The sequence below is a fragment of the Grampus griseus genome (assembly GCF_964374135.1).
Source record: "Grampus griseus genome assembly, chromosome: 16".
NCBI lineage: Eukaryota > Metazoa > Chordata > Mammalia > Artiodactyla > Delphinidae > Grampus > Grampus griseus.
The window spans coordinates 32,692,366-32,719,040 of record NC_139010.1 but is presented as its reverse complement, the minus strand read 5'-3'; the positions used below and the strand labels follow the sequence as shown (position 1 = coordinate 32,719,040).

Here is a 26,675-nt window from a genome sequence, read left to right as displayed (position 1 = left end):
CTATAGTCAATGAGACAGCCAATAGAGAGCGAGGAAGGCTCCAGGAGGGGCGGGGCCTCGGAGAACCCCACCCCGGGAGCGGCCGCTGAAGGGGTCAGAATTGAGGCAGATAGCGGTTCGTGGGGCGGGGCGGGCGGATCGGAGGGGGCGGGCCCAAAAGTTTCCTGCCCAACTTTCGCTGCCTCCTTCCTCCGCCCGCGCGCTCTGCGGCTGCAGTTGGGGGGAGGCGGCGGCGGCGGCGGCGGCTGTGGGCTGAGCGCGGGGTGCAGGCGATCGCCGTCGGGGCTCGGGCGGCGGCAGTGGGCGCAGGCTCCCCGGTGCCCGCCCCTCCGCTCCGGGGGGGCGCGAGCGGGCGGCCGGGGGGGGGGCCGGCACCGTCGCCGCAAAATGAGCCTGCTGTCGGCCATCGACACGAGCGCCGCCTCGGTGTACCAGCCGGCCCAGCTGCTCAACTGGGTCTACCTGTCGCTGCAGGACACGCACCAGGCGAGCGCCTTCGATGCCTTCCGGCCCGAGCCGCCCGCCGGCGCCGCGCCCCCAGAGCTGGCCTTCGGCAAGGGCCGCCCAGAGCAGCTGGGCTCGCCCCTGCACTCCAGCTATCTCAACAGCTTCTTCCAGCTGCAGCGCGGAGAGGTGGGTGCCCCTGCGCGCCCCCGCCCTCAGTCGACCGTGCCGGGCCTTTTCGTATCTGCCCGGCTCTTCCTGGCCTGGCCCAGGCCCGGCTCCGTATTGCCCGGCCCTGCTTGGCTTGGCTTCGCTCAGCTCTGCCAAACTCGCCGCCCGAAGTCCCCGGGGCGCCGGGAGCGCGTCACCTCCCAGCTGAGCCCGGCCCGGAGCTGCTCAGGCGCGGGCGGGGCCCTCCTGCCCTCTCTCCCAGCCCGGGGCGCCCTGCTCCAAGGGGACTGGGGGGGCCCGGCTGGGAGGGTGGGTTCCGGATTCTCTCCAGACAGCCGGGGCGCGGCCTGTGCAGGGAGCCCCTTCCAAGTGTCCTTCCCACGCCCAACCCCATCCCCCTCTCGGCCACCGCTGGCTGGGACGGAGAGTGTGGATTCTGCTCCGAGTTCCTCCGGAGGGGCCTAAAATCTTTTCTCCTCCGACTTCGGTGGTTCCCGATCCGAAGGGCACCCTGGAGAGCAGTGACTAGCCCGGAGAATTTTTCTTCTCTTCTCCCACAGGGACCCCCAGATACATCCTCCAGCCGCTCGCCCTCCCCCAGCCACATAGGAAGTGGTTTTTGAGGGCCTGACCCCACAGACTGCGCTGTCCCCCGCCCTCCCAGCCTGGAAGGAAATGAAAGGGAAATCCTCTTGAGCTCTTGGGAGGGGGGCTAGATAGGGGGAGAGGTTCCAGCTGCCCAGTGCCTTCTCCAGAAACCTGGGCCGGCTGCTGTTGCAAAGTCTGCCTGTTGGGTGGATTCAGTTACAGAATCGGAGGGGCAGTGCATCTTCCCCCAGCTAGATAAATACACAGATTGCCAGGACCTCCCAGCCCCTTTCAGAGGTCTTCAGGGCCTTTCCGAATACCACCCTCTCTGGCTTCAGCTGGACTCCTCCTGGGCCCCGCTCCCACTTACTCCTGCCTCATTTGGGAACTGCAGACACCCTTCTGTGGCCTTCACTCACTCTCCTTCTGGCAGCTCTCTCTGCAAAAGTGCAGGGGGAAGGGGCAGGGGAGAGGACACACACGAGGGGCACCTTCTAGACCTGGGCACACCAATTAGTTTCGGGAGAGTCAGAACACTTGACAGTTTGTGGGAGAAGGCCTGTGTATACACCAGTGTGCTGGAGATGGAGGTGGGGAAGACAGAGGGTCGCCCTTTCTGGCCCCATAATGTGTTCCCCTCTGCCATTATTGACTAGGGGAGACATGGACATGTAAATCGCTGGCCTGAGGCCTAGAGATGGGCCAATGGCAGGCCAGCAGAGAGGAGGGCTGGTTGACCTGTGTTGGGCTAGTCAGGCATTGCTGGGGGAGATGAGTCTGGAAAGCACTCTTTGGTGCCAGGCGAGAGCATTTGTGTGCCAGAGCTCTTTGTAAACTGTAAAGCACTCTCTCCACGTGAGGAATTGTTCTTGGCTGGGAATCTTCTTTCTTGTAAGAGACTTTGCCGCCTCTTCAGGGAATGGCTTCTGTGACCAGGGGCTTTGCAGGACGGTGCCTGGGTCTTGTCGGTTGTTTGTTCTCTTACCAAACATTTGTTGAGCTCTGTGTGGCCCCCTGGGGATTCTGCCAGAGTCTCGCGGGAGCCCCAGATTAGAAGACAGACCCATGTGAAGGGTGGGTGGTTTCATGGGGGTCCTGTGGGAGCTCAAAGGCAGGAGGGTGACCACGACTCACGGGTCAAGTCAGAGCCCCCTAATCAGCCTCTACTGGCTTCCCTCTGTTCCCACCCTACGGTGGCTTTGTTCCACCATGTGGGTCTCTGCTAAGATGGCCTGGGAGTTTGGGGCCATCAGGAGTCCCCTGTGGGGGTAGGCTGTTGTGCCTCCTCTTGGAAATTTCTGGCATCCAGGATCCCACCCAAGTCTCAGTGAGACCTGCCTTTTGTCACTTCACTGCTGTTTACCTCGATGTCCTCATGAAGAGGCACATTCCTTTGCTGGGGCCACTGTAGAAGGAGCTGGTAAAGGTTATCTAGAGCGGTGGTGGAAGAAAGTCTCTCACGATCTGACTTTGGAGGAACCCTCGTCTCTGTCTGGGCCTCAGTTTACCTATCTGTAAAATGTAGTCTCTGCTCTCCCCCAGGGTGATGTGTATGGGATTTGAGAGCTGTACAGGAGAGGATGTGCCTACAGACAGGCTGGGTTAGGGAGGTAAGAGGGGCTTCCTTGCAGGGGCTGGAGGGCTGGGCCTGTTGACTTCCGGAAGGCTCTCTTGGCTTCAGACTCACTCGCTCTCACCCCCCACCCGCTTTGCCTCCTAAACCCTCTTGAAGCCCCAGCTGTGCTCCTGGGGACAGGCCTTTCCTGTGTCCAGGGCTTAGCTGGTGACCTAATATGGCTCCAGAATAGCAACTGGTTGAGAGAACAAGAAAAAATACCCCCCACCTGAATGCCACCAAGGGGCTTGTTGGGCAGGAAGCAAGTCGTGTGTGGGCTGGAGGGGACTCTACGAAGGGACCCAGGGGCCCAGGAGCGTCGCCATTCTGTGCAAAGCCTGGCAGGCCTGGTGGCAGTGCCTGCGGATGTGACTTGCATGCTGACCGCTGACCACGGCCTGTCTGCACCGGTCCCTGTGCCAAGGGCCCACCCCCTCCTGCACCACCCCAGGCTGCTCCCACCACAATAGCAAAACACCATGAATGCAGCTGGGCTTTGGGTGGGGGGAGGTGTGAGGACATGGGGGCACAGAAGCCCATTGTGCCCCGGAACCTCAGCTCTGGAAGCTGAAGAAAAGCCGAGGGTTCTGAGTGGAGCACTGGCCCTGGGAGCAGAGGGGGAGATGGCAGAGTTCACGGGCGAAGTGCAGGAGCGGACCCCAGGAGGCGACTCGGATGCCTGTGGGGACCCCTCGGCTTCTCAGTCTGTGGTAAGGCTGCCAGGCCGAAGCACACACAGGTACTCGGCGCAGTTTTTTAAAAGGCCTCTGGGTCTAGAAACCGGGCCCTGTGAAGCCCTGTTTCAACCCCTGATCTGTGGCAACAACTATATGTCTTTGGAGGGAAACTTGTGAGGCCCTTGGCTAAGGAAGCCAGATCTTAGAGGGAGTGGGGGGTGGGTGGCTTGGGGGGGGGGGTCTTCCCTGCCAGGCTTTGTTTGGAATTTAAATTCACAGCAGTGTGGGGACTGTGGGACTCCACCTCCAGAAAAGTAGAGTTACCCCATGTTGAGCATTAGCTCTCAGGAACCTCAGAGGGATGCCGAGAGCCCCTCCCGGGTAGTCCCTGTACCCCCTCAAAGGAGATGTAGCTGTCCCACTCCAGGTCAGATGCTTAAGGCAACTGTTTTCCTTCCCTCTTCCTCCAGGGCCAGATGTGGCTTGAAGATGTGGCCCTACTGTCAAGTGATACTTTGTGGAGGTTGGGGGAAGGGCTTTGGGGTCAGATACATTTGGGAAACATAGCATACTATCCTTCCCTTGGAAACACACCATGCTAACACAGTAAAGGCTCTGAGAAGTCCTGCAGTACAAAACCTGCTAACCTTTCTTCTTCAGCCCAACATTTTGCATACCTATTTGACTGGATCACATTTTTGGCACAGAACACGTGCCAGGGTTCTGAACATCTCCAGGCTCAGAGAATGCTCTGTCAAAGCAGACCTCTTTCTTCAAACCGTAGGAGGCTCTTCCTGGAGCTGTTAACCCAGTTGCCCTCCTGGGTCCCAGTACTATCTTCTGTAGCACTGAGGACACCCTCCTCTTTGCAGCTCTGGTCTCATTGGAGATTTGAGAACAGCAGCAAAGGTCTCATGAGGCTTACCAGACAGGGCTTCAGGCTCTGGCACACACAGGGGTGTTAGAAGCCATAGAGGGGTGACCACAGTGTCCTGCTTTAAAAGGTTCCCAGGTATTAGGGACTGTGCTCTCCCCAGGTGCGGCTGAGCTGAGAGGCTGCCTGGAAGTGTAGAGCAAAGCCACCTATCTGCTCGAGGGTGGGAGTTTGCCTCGCTGGGGCTGAGTGGGCTTCAGGAACTGAAATTTGTTCCCAGCGGCCTTTGTGGTCTGTGTGGGGTGGTGGGGGGCAGCCCCAGGGCCTGGGAGGAATGGCCATTCCAACCCAGCTGGGAGCTTGGGAGGATGCCCAGCTCCCCCTGGCCAGCCCTGGAAAGCTGAGCTCTGAGTCAGGCAAGGGGGACCATCGTTCGAGGGCCTGTTGGCTGAGGTGGTCTGACCCTCCCTCCATCAAATTAAGTTGACTGGGCGGGCCTAGACTCAGTGGGGAGACCACACCTCGTGGACCGTCTGAGTCAGGTGGGAGGGAGGAAAGCAGGCAGCATTAGTAATAAGGAATTAGCAGCGGCCGAGAGCCAGGCACTGTCAGCACCAAGAGAAGGGCCCCGTGGAGAAGGCGGCCCTCGAGTAGCGTCTCTTACTCTTGGTGATGCTTTATTCTTGGCATCTTTTTCTTCGTGGCTCCCATTTTACAGAAGAGAAAACAGGCCTGGCAAGTCACCCAGCAAGACAGTGGCAGAGCTAGATCCAGCAGTCTTCTCCATCCCAACTACAGTCATCTCTGTGGCTCGTCCAGCTGGTGCAGTTGGCTTTCGCCTGGATCATTCACTGGACGCCAGTGCAGGGTGTTCTGTCAAGCCTCAGTGTCTTGGATGTTTTGTCCCCGATCTCAACCCTTCTGAGGAGTGATAGGCATTGGTCATGGGTTCTGGGTTTCCTGTCATGTCCTTGCTCCAGGATGGGGCTCTGTGGGATGTGAGTCCAATGGTGGCCTGGCTTGGAAGAGGCAAAGGAGATGGACACTGAGCACTTCCTAGCACTCCTGTCTCACAGCATCCACTGTGTGCCGCAAACCCATTGTGCAGATGGGGAAACTAAGGCTCTTCAAGAGGAGGAAGATAGAGTTAGGGACATCTCAGGATGCTTGGTCTGTCATATAAGTGTGTGTGTGCACATGTGTGTATGTGTATGTGTGTATGGTGGTGATGTATAATCTTTTTATTTATTTATTTGTTTATTTTTGGCTGTGTCAGGTCTTAGTTGCAGCATGCGGGATCTTTTTTTTTGCGGTACGCCGGCCTCTCACCGCTGCGGCCTCTCCCGTTGCGGAGCACAGGCCCCGGACGCGCAGGCCCAGTGGCCACGACTCACGGGCTCAGCCGCTCCACGGCACGCGGGATCTTCCCGGACCGGGGCACGAACCCGTGTCCCCTGCATCGACAGGTGGATTCCCAACCACTGCGCCACCAGGGAAGCCCAGCACGCGGGATCTTTTTTTGCAGTGTGCGGGCTCTTCGTTGTGGCCCTCGGGCTTCTCTCTAGTTGTGGCGCACAGGCTTCTCTCTAGTCGTGGTGCGTGGGCTCAGTAGTTGTGGCATGTGCGGGCTTATTTGCCCCGTGGCATGCGGGATCTTAGTTCCCTGACCAGGGATCGAACCCGCGTCCCCTACCTTGGAAGGCAGATTCTTAACCACTGGACCACCAGGGAAGTCCCAGGTGTTGTATAATCTTTCTTCTGTCCTTCTCTGGCCATACTGGTCCACTTGAGGTTTCTGAAAACAACAAGCACTCCCGTTCCTCTAAGCTTTTGCACTTGCTGTTGCTGCTACTGCTTCTAATGCTATTGACTGTCCCTGTATAACTGACAGATTCCAACTTACTTCTTTATGACACCAGTGGATGTCTCTTCTCCGAAGGCTTTACCTGGCTGTCATGGGGAGCACACCTCCCTCCAGCTTCCGTGTCCCATGACAGATGAGTGGTACATCCTTCTGGTAAAGCATGTCTTAACAATCGGTATTTCTGTGAAATATGTGTCTGTCTCCATAGCTACATTTCAACACTGAGAATAGGAATCCTGTCTTTTTCCACTTCATAATCACAGCATCTGATGCTTAGTCAGTGCCTGGGACAGACTAGGTGCTCAGTTAACATTCACTAGGTGGATGGGTGGATGGATGACTTGGACTCTCTCCTCCTCTTCCTTCCCCAGACTTGTGACTATTGTGAATGCTTTCCTAGTCTTTTAGCCTCTTGTTTTATCGCACAGAAGAAGTGTTTATGGATTGCTTGATAAATTTTAAAGAGCTGACCTGGGAATCATGAAACCCTATCCCTAGAGATAGGGTCCCAGCAGAAGCGTAGGTGTGCTAACAGCTCTTGGCCTTCTTTGGCTATGGACCTCTTTGAGAACCTGAAAGCAGCTCGAATTCCTCTCCTCAGTGCCATGCACATAGCACACAAGTGCGTGCACACGCAGAACTCGCATTTGCATGTAATTTCAAGGGGATCATGTCAACAGTGGATCCCAAATCCAGGCCCCCTACTGTAGAAGCTGCCAGCCTCAGTGGCACCCCAGACTGGGTAAATCTTAGGGACCTCTAGTCCTCGAGGTCTTGGATCCATGCTTTCTGCTTTGATGTAGTGAATATATTCTAGAAGCGAGGGGCAGCCTGGTCCCCAGTGCTTATGCTGTAGCTGGGCAGCAGGCACATGGTTGTGACATGTGAACACCTACTGAGTGGGTGGTGACCTGGGGGGAGCAGGAGGGACTGAGTGGGGATGGGGAGCCTCCCCTGTGTCTGTTCTGCTCTGTCCTGCTGCCACTGTGCTCCTGCATCCCCTGGTCCTTTCTCTCCCCATTTCTCTCTCCCAACTCCCCCTACCAAGGAGAGCACAGCCTGCTTATTTAAATCTGAATCTCCCATCAAGCTCTGGCTGTGTCCAGGGAATTGTGTTTTGCATGCCCTGGGTGAATGGGCCTCTAGGAGGCAATGGTGCCCTTGGGGGTCCGGAGTGGGGGGATTGCCACCTCTGTCACGGTCGACCCTGCCACCTTCTTGGCCCACAGGTCAGCTTTGGACCTTGGAAACAGGAGCAGAGCTGGGGTCTGACTGTGGCTAGGGAAACCCTCGGTCCAGGTGTGGCTTCACTCTCCCGTCGGCCAGCTCCAGCCTTGACAATGGCTGTCTCCTTCTGTCCCTGAGCCCAGCCCACATCCGCCCCTGCTTGTGTGTATAGGATGTGTTTGTGTTTGACCCTGCGGGCCGGAGCCCCAGTTAGACCCCAGCGGGTAGAAGTGCAGATCTCTTTGGAGAAGGGGTAGACTCATTTGTGAGATGAATGGTTTCTTGTCCCAAAGAGGGGAGTGTGGGTGTGTATGTGTGTGCATGTGTGTGTGCGCGTGCGCGTGTCTGTGTGTGTGTATGGGGGTGGCTTTTGGGGATAAGAAAGCAGTTGTTCGGCTGATGAAAGAGCCCCCACAGAGCTGAGACTGGGACCAGAGAATTCCTCCTCCAGGGCCGTCTCAGGCCCAGGGGCAGCAGGACTCAGCATTTGCTTTGGACAGACCTCCTCGGACGCTGCCCACTGCCCCTGCCATGACCTTCCCTGCCGGGCTGCTCCCGCCTCTGCCTGCTGTCCCTCTTCTCTTCTTGCACCCATCGCTTCTCCCTCTGGTCTGCTCTCGGAAGCTTCTGCCCACCTGCCCTAACTCCTGCCTCCCCCCTCCCACTGTGCCCTGTTTCTGTCCTGGGGGGGCAGCCAAGGGGGAGCACATCTTGTCAGGTTGAGTCAGCCCTGGAAATCTCCACTTGTGTATCCCAAACCCCTCAACAGAACCACCAACCCTGGGGCCCAAGCCCTCAAGCAGCCCAGAGAAGCTGGTGTCTCAACTTGCCAGGGCTGAGGGGCTTCTGTGCCAAGGAGGATGGTCCACGCCAGGTGTTTTACTCTGGGTCCCCTTCCCGTAGGGGAAGCCAAGCCTTGGAGGCCATTCGGGGGCTGAAATACAACAGGCCAACAGATCTGGGTGTGACTCTCCTCTCAGCCACATGCTGGCTGTGTTTCCTTGGGCAAGTTACACAGCCTCGCTGAGCCTCAGTTTCCAGTTCTATAAAATAGGACCAATAATGCCCATCCAGAGTGTTCTTGTCAGGGATGAGACTAAGAAAGGGAACGGATCCAGTCAAGTATCTAACACAAGTAGGATGAGAATAAACTGTAGTATCTTCCCATCTAACTTTCTCCAACAGCCAAGCCAGAACCTTGGAGGAGTTCCAGCAATGGACAGGAATCTGATGCTTTGTTCCCCACATGTGGCATAAGGATCCCACGCTTCCTACTAGCTGCTGGGGTCGCTGACCCAGGGAGGAAGGAGGGGTGGTTTCTTCCCCCAGGCTGGTGATTTGGGCCCAGATTACCCAGAGCCACACACTAGTGGGGCTGCCCACAACCACTGGCCAGAGCAGCTACATCTGAGGTGAAATCACCCTCAGCCTTAGTCCGTGGGAACTCATCTGTCAAGTGGAGCTCCCTTCCCGCCTGTGATCATTGCACACAGGACAATCATGGGCGTAGGGGACACCAGAAACAGTCTGGTCTCTGGGGCAACGGAGGGTTGCAGAATCTTTGCCTTGGGGGATGTCTAGCCTTGTGGAGAGATGAGGAGGTATCACCGTGTAAAGAGGTTAGAGAGAGACATCAGAGCCCCTTCAGGCAAGAGCAGGGGAGTCACAGGGTGGTCCCCACCCCAGCCTACAGCACAGGGCTATGGCCGGGAGGTCAGGAGGCCCCTGGAGGGGGCTGGGGACTCTGTGGCCAGTGGGGCCTCAGTAGCACCTGAACCTGTGCTTTTCACACCGTCCCTTGGCGCCCAGGCCTGAGAAAGAAGAAGGGGTGGGTTCAAGGCCACACCACTAGAGTTAGAGCCATGGCCAAGAGCCCGGTCCTGCAGGGGTTTGGACCCAGAGTGGGCATCCCAGGGGTGGACAGCAAGTGCAGGCCTGGAGGGAAAAGAGCAGTTGCGGGTGGGACAGTAAGGGGAGCAGCTTCGTTGTTGCAGAGTTAGGGGCTGACTGACGAAGGGGAGCCCTGCCCAGCCTTGCCCTCCAGCCACAGACGGCAGGACTTGGGAGAGGTGGCGACGTCGTGGATGAAGTGCCTTCTGTGGACCAGGCTCTGGGGGCATCTTTCAGTACCTGGAGTCTGGACCTTGAAGAAGCAGGCTGGCAGAGGTCATCAAGTGTGCACTCCTCCCCTGGTCCGTGTTACATTTTACACGTGGGAAACCCAAAAGGCCAGGGCCCTGGCTCCACAGACAGAGGGAGGGAGCTCTGTGTGTCCTGGCCTCTGCTCTGGCCGGTCCCCACAGGCCGTGGAAATGTCCGAGAGACCAACTTGCCTTTCACCTCCATGGCCCGAGCTCCTTGGAGCTTTGGAGAGGAAATAGCTTGCTGCCCCACCTGCCTGCCCAGCCGGCCGGCAAGCAGGACTCCTGGCCCTTAGGCCTGGCTGTGTGCTCTGGTCTGTGCCCCCGGGCCTCACTGGGCCTCAGTTTCTCCATTGTAACTTGAGAGTGAGGTTGGGTCAGTTGACTGTTCCGCCTTTCGTCCTTTCGTGGTGTCGTCTTGAATGGTGGCGGGGGGAAGGGAGCTGGAGCGCCCGTGAGGGCCAGGCCGGAGCACACTGGTCGGCGATGAGGGGAGCTCTGGCCTCGCTTCTCTGACCCGCAGCTGCCTGTGTGACCCTCCTGAGGGGCAAAGCTGTGCCATCTGAGGCTATGGGGGGGATGTCAAGCTGCCGGGGAGAGGACAGCCTGCTCGGAGGCCTCTGGCTGCCCAGGGATACCCACGGGGCCACCGTGGGCAGGGGTGTGTGGCCACAAGATGGGGGAGAGGTTTTTTCAGGGTGTAATTAGTTCTCTTCTGGCTCCCACCAAACTTCCCCTTCCTCTTGACAAGTTGCTGCCAAAACAGCCCTGATTCCTGTGGACTTGCTTCAATCTTATCCAGAAAAAAAAAAAAAAAAAGAAAAGAAAAGAGAAAAAAAATAAGAGGGTTGTTATTTGTGAAGTTGTGTTTCCCAGCCATGAGGGTGAGTCACACCCTTTGGAGCTTCAAGTTTCTTGTTTGGATGAACTTTTCTCTGGGAGGCTGGAGCGATACTGCCCTCCCCCAGACCAGTTCTGGTGGGGAGAGGTCTAGAGACAAGCCAAGGAGAGACCTTGATAGCTGGAAAGTCCAGGTGCTCCCAAGGCCAGGTAGGGCCGGACAGGTTGTACCTGAGCTGCCCCAGGGGAGCTTTAAAGTGCAGACTTGGGCTTCGGGGAGTTAGTGTTTAACAGGGACAGAGTTTCAGTTTGGAATAAAGAAAAATTTCTGGAGATGGGTTCTGGTGAGGGTTGTGCGATAAAGTGTGTGAATGTACTTAATGCCACTGAACTGCACACTTAAAAATTGTTAAAAGGGTAGGTTTTATGTAATGGATATTTTACTGCAATGAAACAATGCAGTAGATTTGGGGTCCTTATTCCTAGGTGGCTGCTTTGGTAGGTCTGAGGTGGGACCCAGAAAACTGTATTTGTTAAAAGTGTCCCAGGCCATTCAATACAAGGTTGGACACACTCATCTAATCTGTAGAATGGGGACAGTGGCTCATAGGGCTGTGGTGAGCGTCAGCTATCTTAACACGTGTAAAGTTTCCAGCACCAGGGACATTCAAGTGCTCGGTATATGTTACTATTATCATCTAATCCCACTTCCTTTGGGACCTTCCCCACATCCTTTAAGGTTGTCCAGTCTTGGCTCGCATACCTCCAGGGATGGGGGACCCTCTGCCTTTCAGGATGGACCATCTGGGGCTATCTGAGAGCTGGAGAGTTGCCCTGAGACTTGATGCAGGTTTGTGTGGGATCTTTCACAGTAGCCCTGGGCAGTGGTAGAGCAGAAATGGTCATTAGGACCCTCTGAGTTCAATGCCCAGTCACTGCAAACTGACTGTGTGTTGGGCCTGGCTGCCCTGGATGTGGTGTCTCTGTCTTTCCTTCCAGATCCCAGGCTGTGGTCTAAACCTACATGGGAGAGAACAGAGGCCCAGAGAGGGAAAGGGCTGGCCCAGGGTCACATAGCAGGGTGTCCAGGGAGCCAAGAAGAGTGACGGCTGTGTCCTCTAGGGAGGAGTGCCGGACCCCCCAGAGGCGTACATGTGTGGGGGTGGGATCTGTCCTGGTTGGACGAGGGGTGTCTGATCCCCTGGGGCCAGCTCTCAGCTCACCTCCCTGCCTTCCCAGACTGAGGGGACACAGAAAGCACTGTCCCTACCCTGGGCTCCTTCTGCCCCATCTTTGTAAGGGAGCCTGAGGCAACTTCCTCTCGGTGGCTCTCCTCCCCTGTGAGCCTGGGGACCCCCAAGAACAAGGCTGTGTTGTCTCTCCAACAAGTCTCCCCAGGGTCTGTAGTTCACTGCTGGGGTTCTTGGACACCTTAGCTGGGGCCAGGTGTGCCCAAGCCCCATGCCCAGGTATGTCATCAGCCTCCTGGGGAAGCTGCCTCTTTCCAGCCTTGGCCTGGCCCCAGGAGAGGGGCCCATGGCCATTCCCTGCCAGCCTCACCGCAGGCCCCACCTTTGCTAAATTCCAGTGTGCCCGGCCGCCCAGAGCCCGTGACTCCCATAAATAGAAGCTGTATACACCAGGAGGGGGCCTGGGCCACGTCTACTTTGAAGCCAGGCAAGACATCTGGTTCCTGTCAACTGGAGGTGGGAGAGGTGAGAGAGGTGGGCCACTTCCTCCCCGGGCTTCCAGAGAGCTGGCCTGGGCCGGGACAAGGGCTCCCCGGAACACAGTGTGCACAGGCCTGGGGCTGCAGGAGACCAGGCAAAATGCTGCACTTCAGTCTCCTCTTCTGTACTGTGGAAACAATGCTGCGAGCTGATGTCTCAAGTCACCCCACTAGGACGTGGCAGAGCCCCGGCTCTAACAGGTTGCTTTGTGCCGTACGTCTTACCCCTGGCAGTGTGTAGAGAGCTATGATCATTGTCATCACCATCCCCATATACTGAGTGCTTCCTCAGGGCCCGGCAGGAAATAAAGGGCTTTACATTCTTGGCCTCACGTTAGCCTCATAGAAACCCTTGGAGGTAGCTATCGTTATTCCCATTTACCGGATGGGGCCACTGAGGCCCCGCGTGGCTAACTGGCTTGTCCTCGGATGGACAACTAGAGGTAGGACTTGAATGCAGCCTCCAGGAAGCTGGAGCCCTCAGGCGGCTGAAGGGTCACTATGAATTCGTGTGTGTGCGTGTGCGTGTGCGTGTGTGTGTACGGGCCTGTGGAGGTTCCCAGGAGGCCACAGCGCCGTAAGTGGCCAGGCCTCCAGAGCCCTCACAGCCTCTGTCCCCTGCAGGCGCTGAGCAGCAGCGTGTACAAGAGCGCCTCGCCCTACGGCTCCCTCAACAACATCGCCGACGGCCTCAGCTCCCTCACCGAGCACTTCTCCGAGCTGACCCTCACCTCTGAGACCCGCAAGCCCAGCAAGCGGCCCCCGCCCAACTACCTGTGCCACCTGTGCTTCAACAAAGGACACTACATCAAGGACTGCCCCCAGGTAAGGCAGCCCGGCCCGGTGGGGCTCAGGGCCCCTGCTGACCTGGGAGCCCTGTGTCCCCCCAGGGCCCCTTCCGCGAGCGCCTGGCCCCGGGGCTGCTGGTCGCCACCCTTTTGTCCCCTCTGGTTTTTCTGAGGCAGGCTGGCTGGTATGGATGGGACAGAGCCCCCAGCTTGGTGCTGCGCTGGCCGGTCAGCAATCTGGGTGGGGGACCCCAGAATGAGGTTCTGGGCCTTCGAGTCCCCCCAGTCGTCCTGCCGAGGTGGGTCCTGTTACCGTGGGGCAGGAGGGGGCCAGCAGCATCTTCACGGCTCTCCCGAGAGCCCGCCGCCTCCCGCTCACAGGGAAGGAATGTGGGCTCTGGGCCAGGGATCCAGATGTGCGCCCCCCTCCCCCAGGCCCCCGCCTCTGCCTCCTCTGCAGCCTGCTCCCGTGAGGGGGAGGGGGCACCCTGCCCGCGCCCTGTGTCCCCGGGATAGGTCTAGGTGAAGGCCTCGGGCACCGTGGGCTGAGTGTCGCTCCCTTGGGGTGGGAAGGGGGTTGGGAGACCAAGGCTTCAGGAGCAGCCCCGTCTCTCACCCGGTGCTTTGCCACGACAGGATGGGGGTCCGGGGGGCAGACCCCACTCACCAGGCGACCCTGACTCTCTGACCGACATGGCTTTGGAATCCTGGGGAGAGAGAGGTTAAGAGTTGTGTTAAACACCATACGAGATTATCAGTGATTTTTTTCTCCCTATTTTTTCATACTTTCCACTGTTTTTAGAACGTGGTACTACTTTTATTTTGTACGTGTAATGGAAATGGAATCCTGGAAACTCAGAAAATCCGTGTAGTCTTGCCCTCCAGATGTTGGCAGCCGAGGGTGTGGCTGGGCAGGGCTGGGTCCCTCCAGGACCGGCGGGAGGTCGAGGTGTGATTGCCAATCACCGCCTTCTCAGAAATGACCGTGCCATGCCTCAGGTCCTGGCTGCTTCAAGTACGGCCGGCCACAGCTGCATCAGTATCACCCCAGAGCTTGTTAGAAATGCAGAATCTCAGGCCCAGCCCAGAACTGTGTTCTAGTAAGATCCCCGGTGATTCAGCCGGTGACCTCAGCCCTCTCCCCAGCCCTGGCCAAGAGAGGCCCACCCACGCCGGACCCACTGATGGGCTGCCCTCCAGATCCGCACTCCCCTGTGCCCTGTCTACCCTCAGTGTACACAGTAAGCAAGGGGCCCTTTGCATGAGGAGATCCTGGCAGAGGGTGAGGATCTGGTTGGCGCTCAGAGATGTGCCCATGGCCCACCCAGTGAGCCTTCCCCAGCTGAGCCGCCAGCACAGGGGTTGTCAGCTCTCAGGCACTCTGCCTACAGGGCACAGCAGAACTCCACCAGGTTTAAGGAGGAGACAGGCAGTGTGCTAAGTGCTCTCCAAGCATTTCATTCAGCGCTCACTTCTGCCTGGTGTGCTAAGTGCTTTTAATAGCCTCCTGTTACGGGATGCTTTGTGTGAGTGAAGGTCTCACACTGGACCATCAAGCCGGTCAGTGGAGGAGTGGAGATTTCAACCCCGCAGGCAGGTGACGCTCAGACATAAGCAGGGGCTCTCAGGGGCTCTGAGGAGGTGTGCTCGTGCTGGGCAGACAGCCTAGGAAAGCTTCCCGGAGGAGAGGGGCTTGAGTGGGGCTGGCAGGTTGATGGGACAAGGGTGACCAGTATCCAGAGGCAACAGATGATGAGTCAGAGGTGGAGGGATGGCGAAGGTGTGTGTGTATTTGCGCATGCGCTGCGCTCTCCCAGATGGGGCCAGAGCTCTTCCCAATGTGAGGGGTAGGAGGGCCCCTCTCCTAGGTGCCTCTCACATTCTAGCACTGTGCCAACCACGGTCCTTCCTTTATATGGGTTACACAGCGTGTTCGCTTATCTTGTGCAGGGCTCTTAACTCTGTGGCCGAAGTAGGAGTAATAGCCCCATTTTACAGTTGGAGAAACAGAGCCTCAGAAAGGTGACGTGCTGAGGAGAGGGCAGAACCCTGGTCTTGGGGCCTCTGTGCTCTTTGTTTCCTTGAGCATCCACACCGCTCCAGGCTGAGACTTCCACGGCCTGTGGAGCTTGTTTCTCCCTTGAGCTGGTAGAGCCCCTCTTCTGGCCCCATCTCAGACTTGATTCTATCCGGGATTCCTGCAGACCCAAGGATCTCCCTTCACCCTTCATGAGGGTCACCATCCGTAAAACGAGGCTAGTGAGAACACTAACACAGAAGACTGCTGTGAGGACTCAGTGAAGTAATGCGTGAAAAGTGCTTAGCACAATGCCTGGCACACAGTCAGCCCTCAATAACTGTTGGCCAGCATTATTTTTATCTCCCTTGCATCACAATGCAGAGTGCACATACTTAGGTAAGTATTTTAGCAGAGGCTGGAATATGACCGCAGGCCCCGGGGGCGTGTGCTGGGCTCGATTCATCTCTGCCAGCCCAGGTACCATACAGTACGACAGGTGCTTAGTACAAGTCTTCTGGAATGAAGGAACAGGTGGAAATCTTTGTTTCAAATGAACTATTATGTAAGAGCTGAGCATTTATAATATTTAAAAGTGAAATGCTTATTTTTGGTAACAGCTTTAATGAGTTATAATTCAACCATTTACAATATACAAGTTGATGATTCTTGGCATATTCACACAGCCGTGCAACCGTCACCACAATCAATTAAAGAACATTTTGGTCACCTCAAAAAGAAACCTCATACTCTTTAGCTATCACCCTCTGAACCCCCATCTCCTAACATCCACTAATCTACTTTCAGTCTCTGCAGATTTCCCTATTCTGGACATTTCATATAAATAGATTCATATAATATGTGGTCTTTTGTCACCAGATTCTTTCACTTAGCATATTGTTTTCAAGGTTCATCCATGTAATAACATTTATCAGTTCCATGATTCGGGCAGTATTCCATCCTGTTTTATTTTCTGGAAGAGTTTGTGGAGAATTAATATAAATTCTTCTTTAAATAGTTGGTGGAATTCACCTGTGAAGCCATCTGAGCTTGGGCTTTCTTTTGTGAGTAGATGTTTTTTATTACTAATTGAATCCCTTTATTTGTTATGGGTCTATTCTGATTTTCTATTTCTTCTTGTGTCAGTTTCTGTAGCCTGTGTATTTCTAGAATTTGTCTATTTCATCTAAATTATCTAATTTATTGGCATACAGTTTTCATCATATTCCCTTATAATCCTTTTCATTTTGTTTTATAATGTCCCCCTCTTTCACTTCTGATTCTTATAATTTGAGTCTTCTCTCTTTTTTCTATTGGTCATTCTAGCTAAAGGTTTGTCAACTTTGTTGAACTTTTTAAAGAACCAACTTTTGGTTTAGTGGATTTCCTCTATTGTTTTTCTCTTCTTATTTCCTTACTTTCTACTCTAACCTTTTTAAAAATTGTGGCAATATACATATAACATAAAATTTACTATTTTAACCATGTTTCAATGTACACAGTTCAGTGGCATTAAGTACATTCACATTGTTGTGCAACCATCACCATCGTCCATCCCCAGAACTCTTTTCAGATTGCAAAACTGAAACTCTGTACCCATTAAGCAATAATTCCCTCCCCTTCCCTCCCCCAACCCCTGGCAACTGTTATTATACTTTCTGTCTCTAAGAATTTCACTACTCTAGGTACCTCATATAAATGGAATCATACAGTATTTATCCTTTTGTGACTAGCTTATTTCATTTAGCATAATGTCCTCAAGGTTCCCTCATGTTATAGCATGTGTCAGAATTTCCTTCCTTGTTGAAGGCTAAATAATATTCCATTGTGTGTGTGTATCTGTGTGTCTGTGTGTCTGCCTCATTTTGTTTATCCATTTATTCATCAATGGACAACTGGATTGTTTCTACCTTTTGGCTATTGTGAATAATGCCGCTCTGAACATGGGTGTTCAAATATCTCTTTGAGTCCTGCTTTCAATTCTTCACTCTAATCTTTATTATTTCCTTTCTTTAGCTTGCTTTATGTTTAGTTTGCTCTTCTTTTTCTAGTTTCTTGAGGTGGAAGGTTAGGACACTGATTGTACATCATTTTTTTTTTAATTAAATGTGGGTGTTTATAGCTATAAATTTTCCTCTGAGCTGCATCCCATAAGTTTGGTATGTTGTGTTTTCATTTTCATTTATCACAGGGCATTTCTCCATTTTTTTTTGCGGTACGCGGGCCTCTCACTGTTGCGGCCTCTCCCATTGCGGGGCACAGGCTCCGGGCGCGCAGGCTCAGTGGCCATGGCTCACGGGCCCAGCCGCTCCGCGGCATGTGCGATCTTCCCGGACCGGGGCGCGAACCCGTGTCCCCTGCATCGGCAGGCGGACTCTCAACCACTGCGCCACCAGGGAAGCCCTCTCCATTGTTAAAAGCTATTTCCTTAATGGTTGCTCCAGGGCTTATCTTATACCTCTTAGCTCATCGGAATGTGCTTTAGATTTATACTGACTTAACTCCAGTGGAAATGTTACTTAACTACAGTATAGAAATGTCACTCCTTTGTAGCTCTTTACTTTTTTCCTTGTTCTTGTGGCATTACTGTTTACATATTACAACTATGTATGTTACAAATTCAACAATACTTGTTATAATTATTACTTTAGTTAACTTGATGTGTTTTAGAGAAGCTGGGAGAAGAAATGAGAGCAATTATATGTCCACAGCTTATGTCAGATTAGCCTTCTTATTTCCCATTTCCAATTCTTATCATTTGTTCCTGCGGATTCAAGTTACCACTTGGTGCTCTTTCCTTAGCCCAAGACAGATTTTCTCCTACCCACCTCCTTTGTGCTATTATTGGCAAATGTACTACATTTCTATGTTACAGGACAAATAAGACAATTATATACATATTGTTTTATAAATTGCTTTTTTTTTTTTTTTTTTTTTGCGGTACGCGGGCCTCTCACTGCTGTGGCCTCTCCCGCTGCGGAGCACAGGCTCCGGACGCGCAGGCTCAGCGGCCATGGCTCACGGGCCCAGCCGCTCCGCGGCATGTGGGATCCTCCCGGACCGGGGCGCGAACCCGTGTCCCCTGCATCGGCAGGCGGACTCTCAACCACTGCGCCACCAGGGAAGCCCTATAAATTGCTTTTTGAATCAGCTAAGAGAAGAAAAGAAATCTGCACTTATACTGTCTTTTACAATTACATAACCACCTTATCAGTGCTCCTTGCTTTTTTTCATGTGTATTTACATTACTCTCTGAGGTCCCTTACTTTCAGCCTGAAGAAGTTCCTTTAGTATTTCTTGGAAGATTGGTGTGCTAGCGGTGAATTCTCTGTTTTTGTTTATTTACCTGAGAATGTCTTTATCTCACTTTCATTTTTTAAAGATTTCTTTGTTGGGTATAAAATTCTTGGCTGACAGATATTTTTAAATTTGAGCACATTAAATATGTTATCCCACTGCCCTCTGTCCTCCATTGTTTCTGATGAGAAGCCAGTTAATATTATTGGAAATCCATCGTAGATGACATGCCATTTTTTTCTCGCTGCTTTTAAGATTGTCTCCTTGTTTTAGCTTTCAGCAGTTTTACTGTGATGTGTCCATGTTTGGATCTCTTCATCTTTATCATTCTTGGCGTCTGTTGAGCTGATTGGATGCGTTGATTAAAATTTTAAATCAGATTTGGGAAGTTTTCAGCCATTATTTCTTTGAATAACTTTTCTACTCCTTTCTCTCCTCTCCTTTTTGTGGAATGACTTTTAAATGGTCTAATGCTTTTAAACTCTTAAATGGTCTAACTGGGGCTGGAATGTGCAGAACACTAGGCCAGCCCTGCCTGGGTCCTGAAGCTGCCCATGGAGCCCCAGGCTCTGAAGAAGGTAGCAGTGAAAATGTGGTTAAAGCATTCACTGCCAACAGCCTGGGTAGTGGGATACAGGAACCAGAAGTTGGTAACCTGTAATTGATTCTTTTCCAACCTTAAGGGTGGAGAGAGGTGTCCAGAGTTCAGCTCATCAGACTGATGAGGCTTCTCATAGGTACCAGGTGCAGTGCAAGGGGATTGGGCACTACAGGAAGAGGGGTAGCCCCAAAAGCAGAGGCAGAAAGTGCTGGAGACAAGTTCCCAGTGTTGGTGAAAGGCAGCCCCTCTTTGTGGGGTGAGGCTGTGCCTGGGCCAGGGTCTTTCTCCAACCAATGTCAGCACTGGCCCAAGAAGACTGGGACTCAAGAATGTCTACCATTCAGCTCTTGACAAATCTGTCCCTGTTGCTGTCCCCACACAGTGTGCCAGGTGTCAATTCAAGGGTAACAATAATATGAACAACAATAATAATAGTCTCTCAGCACTGAGTTTACCACTGAGCTTAGTGTGTAATATGCATTAGCTCATTTAATTGTCTCAAAAACTCTATCAGGTCAATTGCCAGATGATAAAACCGAGGCCCAGAGAAGTTGTGTGGCTTGCCTAAGGTCACACAGCTAATGAACAGCGAAGCTGGAATCGGAACTCAGGCCTTCCTGATTCCAGAGCCCATGCTTTTTAAATTAGATTCTACCATCAGCTTTAGCGTCCAGACTTTGATCTCCACCATCATTCTCAGAAAGGGTTCTTTAGAAAATGGGTTGCTGGAAATAAAGAGGGACAAAGACAATGTGGGCAAAAGCCATATCAGGCCTGGTCTGGCCAAGTCATTGCGTCTTGTTAGAGTCGAACGCTGGTCCAGCCCCAGGGTTTCTGTTGCCCCAGTGCAGTCAAGAAGGCCACTTGTGGCTGAGGCTGCCAGCTCTGGTGACTGCAGAAATCCCAGGTGGCTGTAGGGACGTCATGGGTGCTCTCTGTTAGGCCTGCCTGCAGGGTCACCTGTGTGTCTCATGCTGGCTTCTGCACACTGGTGTGGCAGGACCTGTTCCGCGTCAGCCGCGCTTGCCTGCATGGGTATGTGTGTTTGTGGTGGGACCTTGGCTCACTGCCACATCCGTGCCCAGCACACACAATCTGCCAGGACAGAGCTGGGCCCAGCACTCAGTACCATTGCCCAGCCTTTCCTGAGCTCCTACTGTGTGTCAGGCCTGTGCTGGATAAAGCTCTACCTTCGTCCTCAGTGGAACAGAGTGGACAACAGAAACGCTGTTGACCATTTAGGGTGACCAGGGCCGCGGTTAAGGTTTGCAGTGAGATACCACCTCTGCCTGGGGGTTCATGGGAGACCTCAGAGAGGAGGCATCTGAGTCTGGAGCAGGGAAGGTTTCCAAGGAAGCGTGTAAATAGTGGGAATTTGCCTTCCGGGAACCCCGAGCCCTTGGCAAAGGCTGGCACTCTGGGTGCCTGAGGGGAGGGGTGGGAGATGTGGCTGCAGCAGGTGGTGAAAGACCTGTGTGCCAGGCTGCACAAACTTGGACTTTATCTGGAGGGCAAGAAGAAGCCATCCAAGGCTTTTAGGTGACATGCTCGGATTGGCATTTTGAAAGATCATACTGGTGGCAGTTGGGAGGCCCGGCTGGAAGAGGCAAGAGTGCAGACGAAACCAGTCTAGGAACGTGGATAGATGATAAGACCAGATATAAGACAAGGGCAAGCAGAGGTTGGAGGTGAGGGGACAAATTCCAGACATGATGAGAAAGTAGCATCTGTGGGGCATGGTGACCAGGCAGGTGAGGGGGAGAGGGGTAAAGTGTCAGGGAGGACTACCAGATCGCTGAAGGGGCCACCTGGGCCAGTGGGGTGCCACTGCCTGGTATAAAAATACACCTGCCTGAGAAGATAGACTCCTGTTCATCTCATCATTCAGCAGACATTTATTGAACGCTACTATGTGCCAAGCACGTGGTAGGCCCTTGAGGATGCCACTGTGAACAGACCGGGAGAGCTTCCCACTTAATGTTCCAGTGGGCGAAGTCAGATGATAAGCACAAATCAGTAAGAAAAGAAGGAGCTGTGACATGGCAAGGAGTGCCCTGCCGAATATGAGTGCTCTGACCTAGAGGGCCAGGCCGGCTTCTCTGGGAGAGACAGCAGGCACGCTGAGAGCCCACTGTTCTTTCAGGGGCCCACAGAAATGTTGTGATTTTCATTTATTTTAAAACCAGAAGAAAAAAATGAAAGTAATAATAATGAGTATATAATAATGAATCCAGCCTGGGTAATATTTATTTTTATACCAACACAGTCATAAAATAGAATTTTTAATCACTTTTTATGGAGGAGGGGGCCCACAAGTGTCTTAATGTGGCCTTGAAGAGGGTCTGGGCCTGCTTTGGGTCAGGTGACCATTGCAGGCCTCTCTGATGGATGATAGAATGTGAAAACCCCACATACTACCTTTCTCTGAAGCTCAGACAGGGTTGAGGGTCCATATGACGACAGTAAGGACCCTGATGTTAGTGAAGGGACATCTTGTTAAGGTCAAAGGAAACAGCTTCAAGTTTATAACCCCAAAACCAGAGTTCAAGTTCCAGCTCTACTATTTACCAGCTGTGCAACCTTGGATAAGTCACTTAACCTCTCTGGGCCACCATTCCTCATCTCCAAAACATGTCTGCTATTTGGGGCCAGTGCAGGGCTCCCTGCCTTGATGGCCCACTCAGTATCCCTTTAGGGATGGAGACTGGGGTACGGATGGGGAACACTTTCCCTAAGCCCTTTGTCACCCTTCATGGTGCTCAGGCCCAGCCACACCCAGCTGGCAGCCCTCCATCAGGCGCTGAGCTGGGAGCAGGAATTCTCTAAGCCCTCAGCCTCCACCACTCCCAAGATATTCTTGGGGGGCTGGTTGCCCCTTTGAGGGAGGTCTGAGGGGTGTCATCACCTGTGTCTCCTGTGTCCAGCTAAGGACCGGGCACTGTGAGGGGTCTGGGGAAGGTCTGAGCCCAGGGGAGCTGCCATTCCTGAGTCAGCATGCCCAGGGCTGCTAATGAAATCCAGATGTCAGACGGAAAACAATCATCGCCCCCACCCATCTGGCAGCTCGGGTTTCTTGGAGATTGCAAAAGAAGAAGAAAAATAGAGCAGTGAGAGAATCCAATCCTAGAACAGCTGAAACCTTAGAGGTGGGATGTGAATAGTTTCAGGGTCTTGCTGGGGGAGGGGCAGGAGGCAGGGGGAAAGTGAAGGCTGGCCCAGCACCCCCCCACCCCGTCCCCATCCCAGTCTCTGCAGCCCCTGGACCCCAGCTCTTGCACCTCTACCCAGGCCAGAGCAGGCTGGTCCCTGTGGGGTGTCCAAAGGAGGCAGGGAGGGCCATGGCCCTCAGCCCATGTCTGGCCTCTGCCTGGGGTTTCCAACCCCTTGTTGTGGCCCTGACCTCCCTACAGGCCTGGGTTTCCTATGGGGCCACAGTGGCTGAGCCTGGGGAGGGGACAGGCAGAGAGGGACTGAGGGTATGCAGGATTTCCTGTGCAGAACCTCTGGGCAGGGACCATTGATTAGTTCAGAGACATCCATATACTGATGGGGAAACCGAGGTTTTCTCACGGCTGTGGCCAGGACTACAAGTTATGAAAGATTAATAGTGGGAGGAAGGGAAGGAGAGAGGGAAAAGAAAGGAAGAAAGGAAGGGTGGGAAGGGGAGAGAAGGAAGGAGGGGAGGACAAACAGTGTCATTTTACGATTCCAGTGAGGAAGGACTGGGCCCAGGGCAGGTGGCCTGCATCGTATGTAACAAGTATCATTGCAGGGGCTTGCTCCGAATCTTGGGGTCTGGGCTCTGATAGTCCAGTGCTCAGCACAGAACCTGGGATGTCGTGAGCGGTTGGAGGATATTAGCTGGGACGGGTGTTGATGGGGACGATGTAGTGCCTGCTAGTTGGTGTCGGTGCTGGTTTTGGGGTGGTCCCCCCAAACCCTATGTTGTGACCTCGGTCTTTCCTCCCTCCCCTTCCAAGGCCCTCACTTTGTGGCATGGTGGTTCCAAGCATAGCCCTTAAGCCAACCCGCCTGCATTCAACCCCCAGTTTGACCATCATTATTGTTATGCCTCAGCTCAGCTGTTCCAAACTGGTTTGAGAAGTTCTAGAGGTCTAAGAAAACGTTTCAGGTTTGTGGGGTCATCCGAGAGGGCTCTGATCCCCCCATCCCACCCTCATCCCACAGGATGGGCTGCCTCTGGGGTGGGCTGCAGGAAGGCCATGTGATGAGGCTGGGCTTCCTCAGGCGCCTTGGGATGGGGGCTGGGACAGGCTCTGATGACTTTGGGTCATGTAGGTTGGCTTGAGGGATGAGAAGTTAGGACCTGGGTCCTGGAGGCTCCACTCTACCCAGGGTGGGTGCTTTGGGAGGAGGGACGATGGGCCATGGCTGGAAGGTGTCAAGTGCCACCTGTGGGCTGTCAGCTCCCCTCTGGCCAGGCAGAGGGATGGACCCGCCAAGTGCTTGCCCTGGCAGAGACAAGTGGGAGCAGCTGTTGGGAGGATGGAGGGACAGGGCGTGGGGGCTCGTGTGGCAGTCACTTTTACATCCTTCCTGCTGCCCCAAGCCTGGCAAGAAAGAGTCTGAGAGGGCCAGTTTCACATCCTCAGCTGCCAGTTCTTCTTTTAAATGGACCACAGGTGGTGACTCAGGGTCCCCAGGAATCTCGCCATGTCAGTTGGCTTCACCTTCTGAATCATCTGTCTCTGGTCTCTGAGGGACAGGGATGTTGGCAGAGCCTGGGAGCCAGAACCTGTCCCTGGTCCTTTAGCCACGTGCAAGGCCTAGTGGATGGAGGGCTGGAGCAGAGCAATTGCATCCTTGTGCTGAATAGCTCTCAGGTGTCACCTCCTCCAGGCAGCCTTCTCTGATTTCCCCTTTCCTCCAAGCTCAAAGGGACCACCCTCCGGAGTCTCAGTGAGCTGGGCTCAGAGCTCACTTCTGCCCTTCCCCAGCTGTATCTTTGTGTATGTTGCACAAGATCACCCAGGCATCTGTGAAATGGGCTCACCCACTTCTTGGGTATTTGTGGGAAATGTGTGGGCAAAGCAGCTGATACTGTACTTGGCATCCCACAAGCGCTCAGTCAATGGCAGCTCTTGTTAGTATTTCTCGCTAGGTTGCTGGGCCTCCATGAGCCTTATCTGCCCTCATTTATAAAGGGAGGCTCACGAGCCTGGCTTTACGGGTTTGATGTGAGGTGGGTGAGAGGCAGCCTGGGATGCCACGGGCCCTGAAGCCTCTTTTTTCTTTTCCCCGCCCCACCCCGGCCAGGCCACTTAACCACACACTCAGGTGCACCGTGCACCCGGGGCCCTCCAGCTTCTGTGCCTCAGCTCATGCCGTCCCCCCAGCCTGCAGTGCCTTTCACTAACATCTTTTTCCCACCCCCCCTTTCAGAGCCCAGCTTGAACTCATCTCCTTGGAGATGCCTTCCGCAGCCATTCCAGGCCCACCAGCTCTCCTCTGGAGCTCCACTTTCCATGATCTGCACCCCTATCCCAGGACCTGATTCTAAGGCCTTTGGTGGCTTCTCACCTGTCCTGCCTCCCCACCTTGTCCCCGGACGACAGGTGATACCCGCTCATTGTATGGCTCTGTGCCCTGCCCTGGTCCTGGAGTGTGGCCTCAGCCTGGGCCCCAGGAGGTGGTCTTGGCCATTTGCCGTTTGAGCTCTGCTGAGACTCTCACACCCCAGGGCTTTGCCTGTGCTGTGCCCTCGGCTGGTAGTTCACTCTCGTTTCTCCATCTTCTCCTCCGAGCTCAGCCCAAATGTGCCCTCTCCCGTGGAGCGGCCTCCTGTGCCCCCTGCCTGGCTCCTACCCTGCCTTGCTGAGCCCTGCCTAGCCTGGGGCCGATCCTCACACAACCGTCTCTCCACTTCCTGGGTGCCTACCCCAGGTAGGGTCTGTGTCTGCTTGGCTGGCAAGAGGTCATGGGCTTTGGGGTCAAAAGCCTTGAGCTCTTATCCCAAGCCTATGGCTCAGTAGTTGTTCAACTTTGGCCAAATTGACCCTGCCCCTGAGCCTTCACGCCCCCTGAGTGCATGAAATAGGGTCAGCCGTTAAGCCCATCAGTCGGGGCTTCTGTGAGATCCAGAAACAATGGGACAGGCAAACCCATTTTGAAAACTATAAAGTTGTACTGTTTGCCCCACTGCCCAGTGAGCAGCTGAGCACAGGCCCTGAACACAGCAGGCGCTCGCAAAATGTGTGCTGAGTTGCTTAGAGGTGAGCAAGCGGGCTTCTAGGGTGGGTGTGAGCCCGGGGGTTGCCGTGGCTCCTGCCCTCATCTGCTGGGGGGTCTTGGAGGCACACCTTGATGGCAGCAGGTTCCCTTCCCACCACATCTGGGTGGCCCCTCGGGATGAGCCTGCACCCCATGGCTTGTCTGGGGTGAGAGGTGGCTCAGTCTCTGGGTTCCACGACTCGGTACCATCGACCTGGCCTGCCTTTAAGATCTGGGCTTCCTTCCTCTCACCCCTGTCCCACATCTAAGGTTTGGGCTGCAGAGAAATCAGGCAGCAGATACAGGGAAGTTGCGCCCATGAAGCGGGGTGGGGAGCCTGGAGAAGTGCGCCCCCCCATGCCTGGCCTGCCAAGCGTCTCCATCTCATCATCTCATAGAAATGCTCACTCTAGCCTGGGCGTGTCTGCGGTCCATCTGTAACCGAGTGTCACGGAGAGGTTAAGCAACTTGCCCTTGCTTCCACAGTCGATTAGGATCAGGCCAAGTCTGTCTGATCGCAGGAACCAACCTTTTCCACTGTCTTCTCTATCCTTGAGGACAGCCCCATCCACCAGGACATGCTGTGCATCGGCTGTGCTCTGGCCCAGGCAGAAATCAGGCTGCGGGAGGCTTCCTCTCTGCCTTGTGTCTGCATTTTGTGCGGGGAGGTGAGTGTCTCTCATCCCACAGGTTAAGGAGAGGCGTGTCCTCAAGCAGGATAACAAGGGGTAAAAGCAAACACAAGCCCAAACTCCCCTCCACCACCCGCCCGCTGCCCTGCTCCTTGGCGGGGAGTGTGAAGCTTAAACAGGGCCGTGGTCTCCTCCCCCCACAGGCCTTCTGAGCCCTCCCATTCGCCGGTCCCTCCCTCCTGTGTGTTCCCAAAGGACCCTCGCACAACCAGCTTAGTGCCTTTGTCTTCTCTTTTGACTATGATCTGGGTCAGGGTCAGGGTGGGGGGAGTGGGCAGGAAGTCCATGAAATCACTAGCACAGTGCCTGGTGCATGAAAGTGCTGCTTCGATACTGTGCCCCCAGCATCGGCCGTGGCACCTGCCGCAGAGCCGGGCCATCATATGGAGATGGTATTAACAGTATAGTAGCTGACACTTACAGGGAGAGTTCTCTATGTCCCAGGCTCTGCTCTAAGCACTTTACACATATTGACTCGTTTAATCCTCACACCAGCCTTCTGTAGGCTCTTATTATCCCCATTGTACAGAGGAGGAAACTGAGGCACAGAGACAGTATGTGACTTGCTCAGGGTCACACGGCTCAGATCCAATCCCAAGCATTCTTGCTTCAGAGTCTGTGAGGGAGGAAGGGAGAAATAAACAAGACTCAGCTGGGAGGTGGGAAAGGAAAGGGAGGCAGGGAGTGAATGCTGGCTGAGCAACCTCCGTGTGCCAGAGACCACGCTGAGTCCTGGCGCATCCTCCACGTCCTCAGGGATGTCAGTTCTCCCAGTGTCACACAGGAGCCAAGGGCAGGGCGAGGATTTAAGCCCAGCAAGCCTGGCTGTATAGCCTGGCTGATTCCTAACCCTCTGGTCCACCAACCGAGGCCACTGAG

General features: G+C 54.4%; 1 protein-coding gene across 2 annotated transcripts in view; it reads left to right on the top strand.

Annotated features, from left to right (window-relative positions):
• Positions 1-387: 387 nt before the first annotated feature.
• ZCCHC24 (zinc finger CCHC-type containing 24) overlaps positions 388-26,675 on the top strand; it is a gene marked incomplete at its 5' end in the record, with an annotated part of 58,982 nt that continues 32,694 nt past the window's right edge. For both annotated transcript variants that reach the window (XM_082672989.1, XM_082672988.1), the window contains 2 exons: positions 388-633; positions 12,795-12,995. In XM_082672989.1, coding sequence (XP_082529115.1) covers positions 388-633; positions 12,795-12,995 — 447 coding nt within the window. The remainder of the gene's footprint in view (positions 634-12,794; positions 12,996-26,675) is intronic.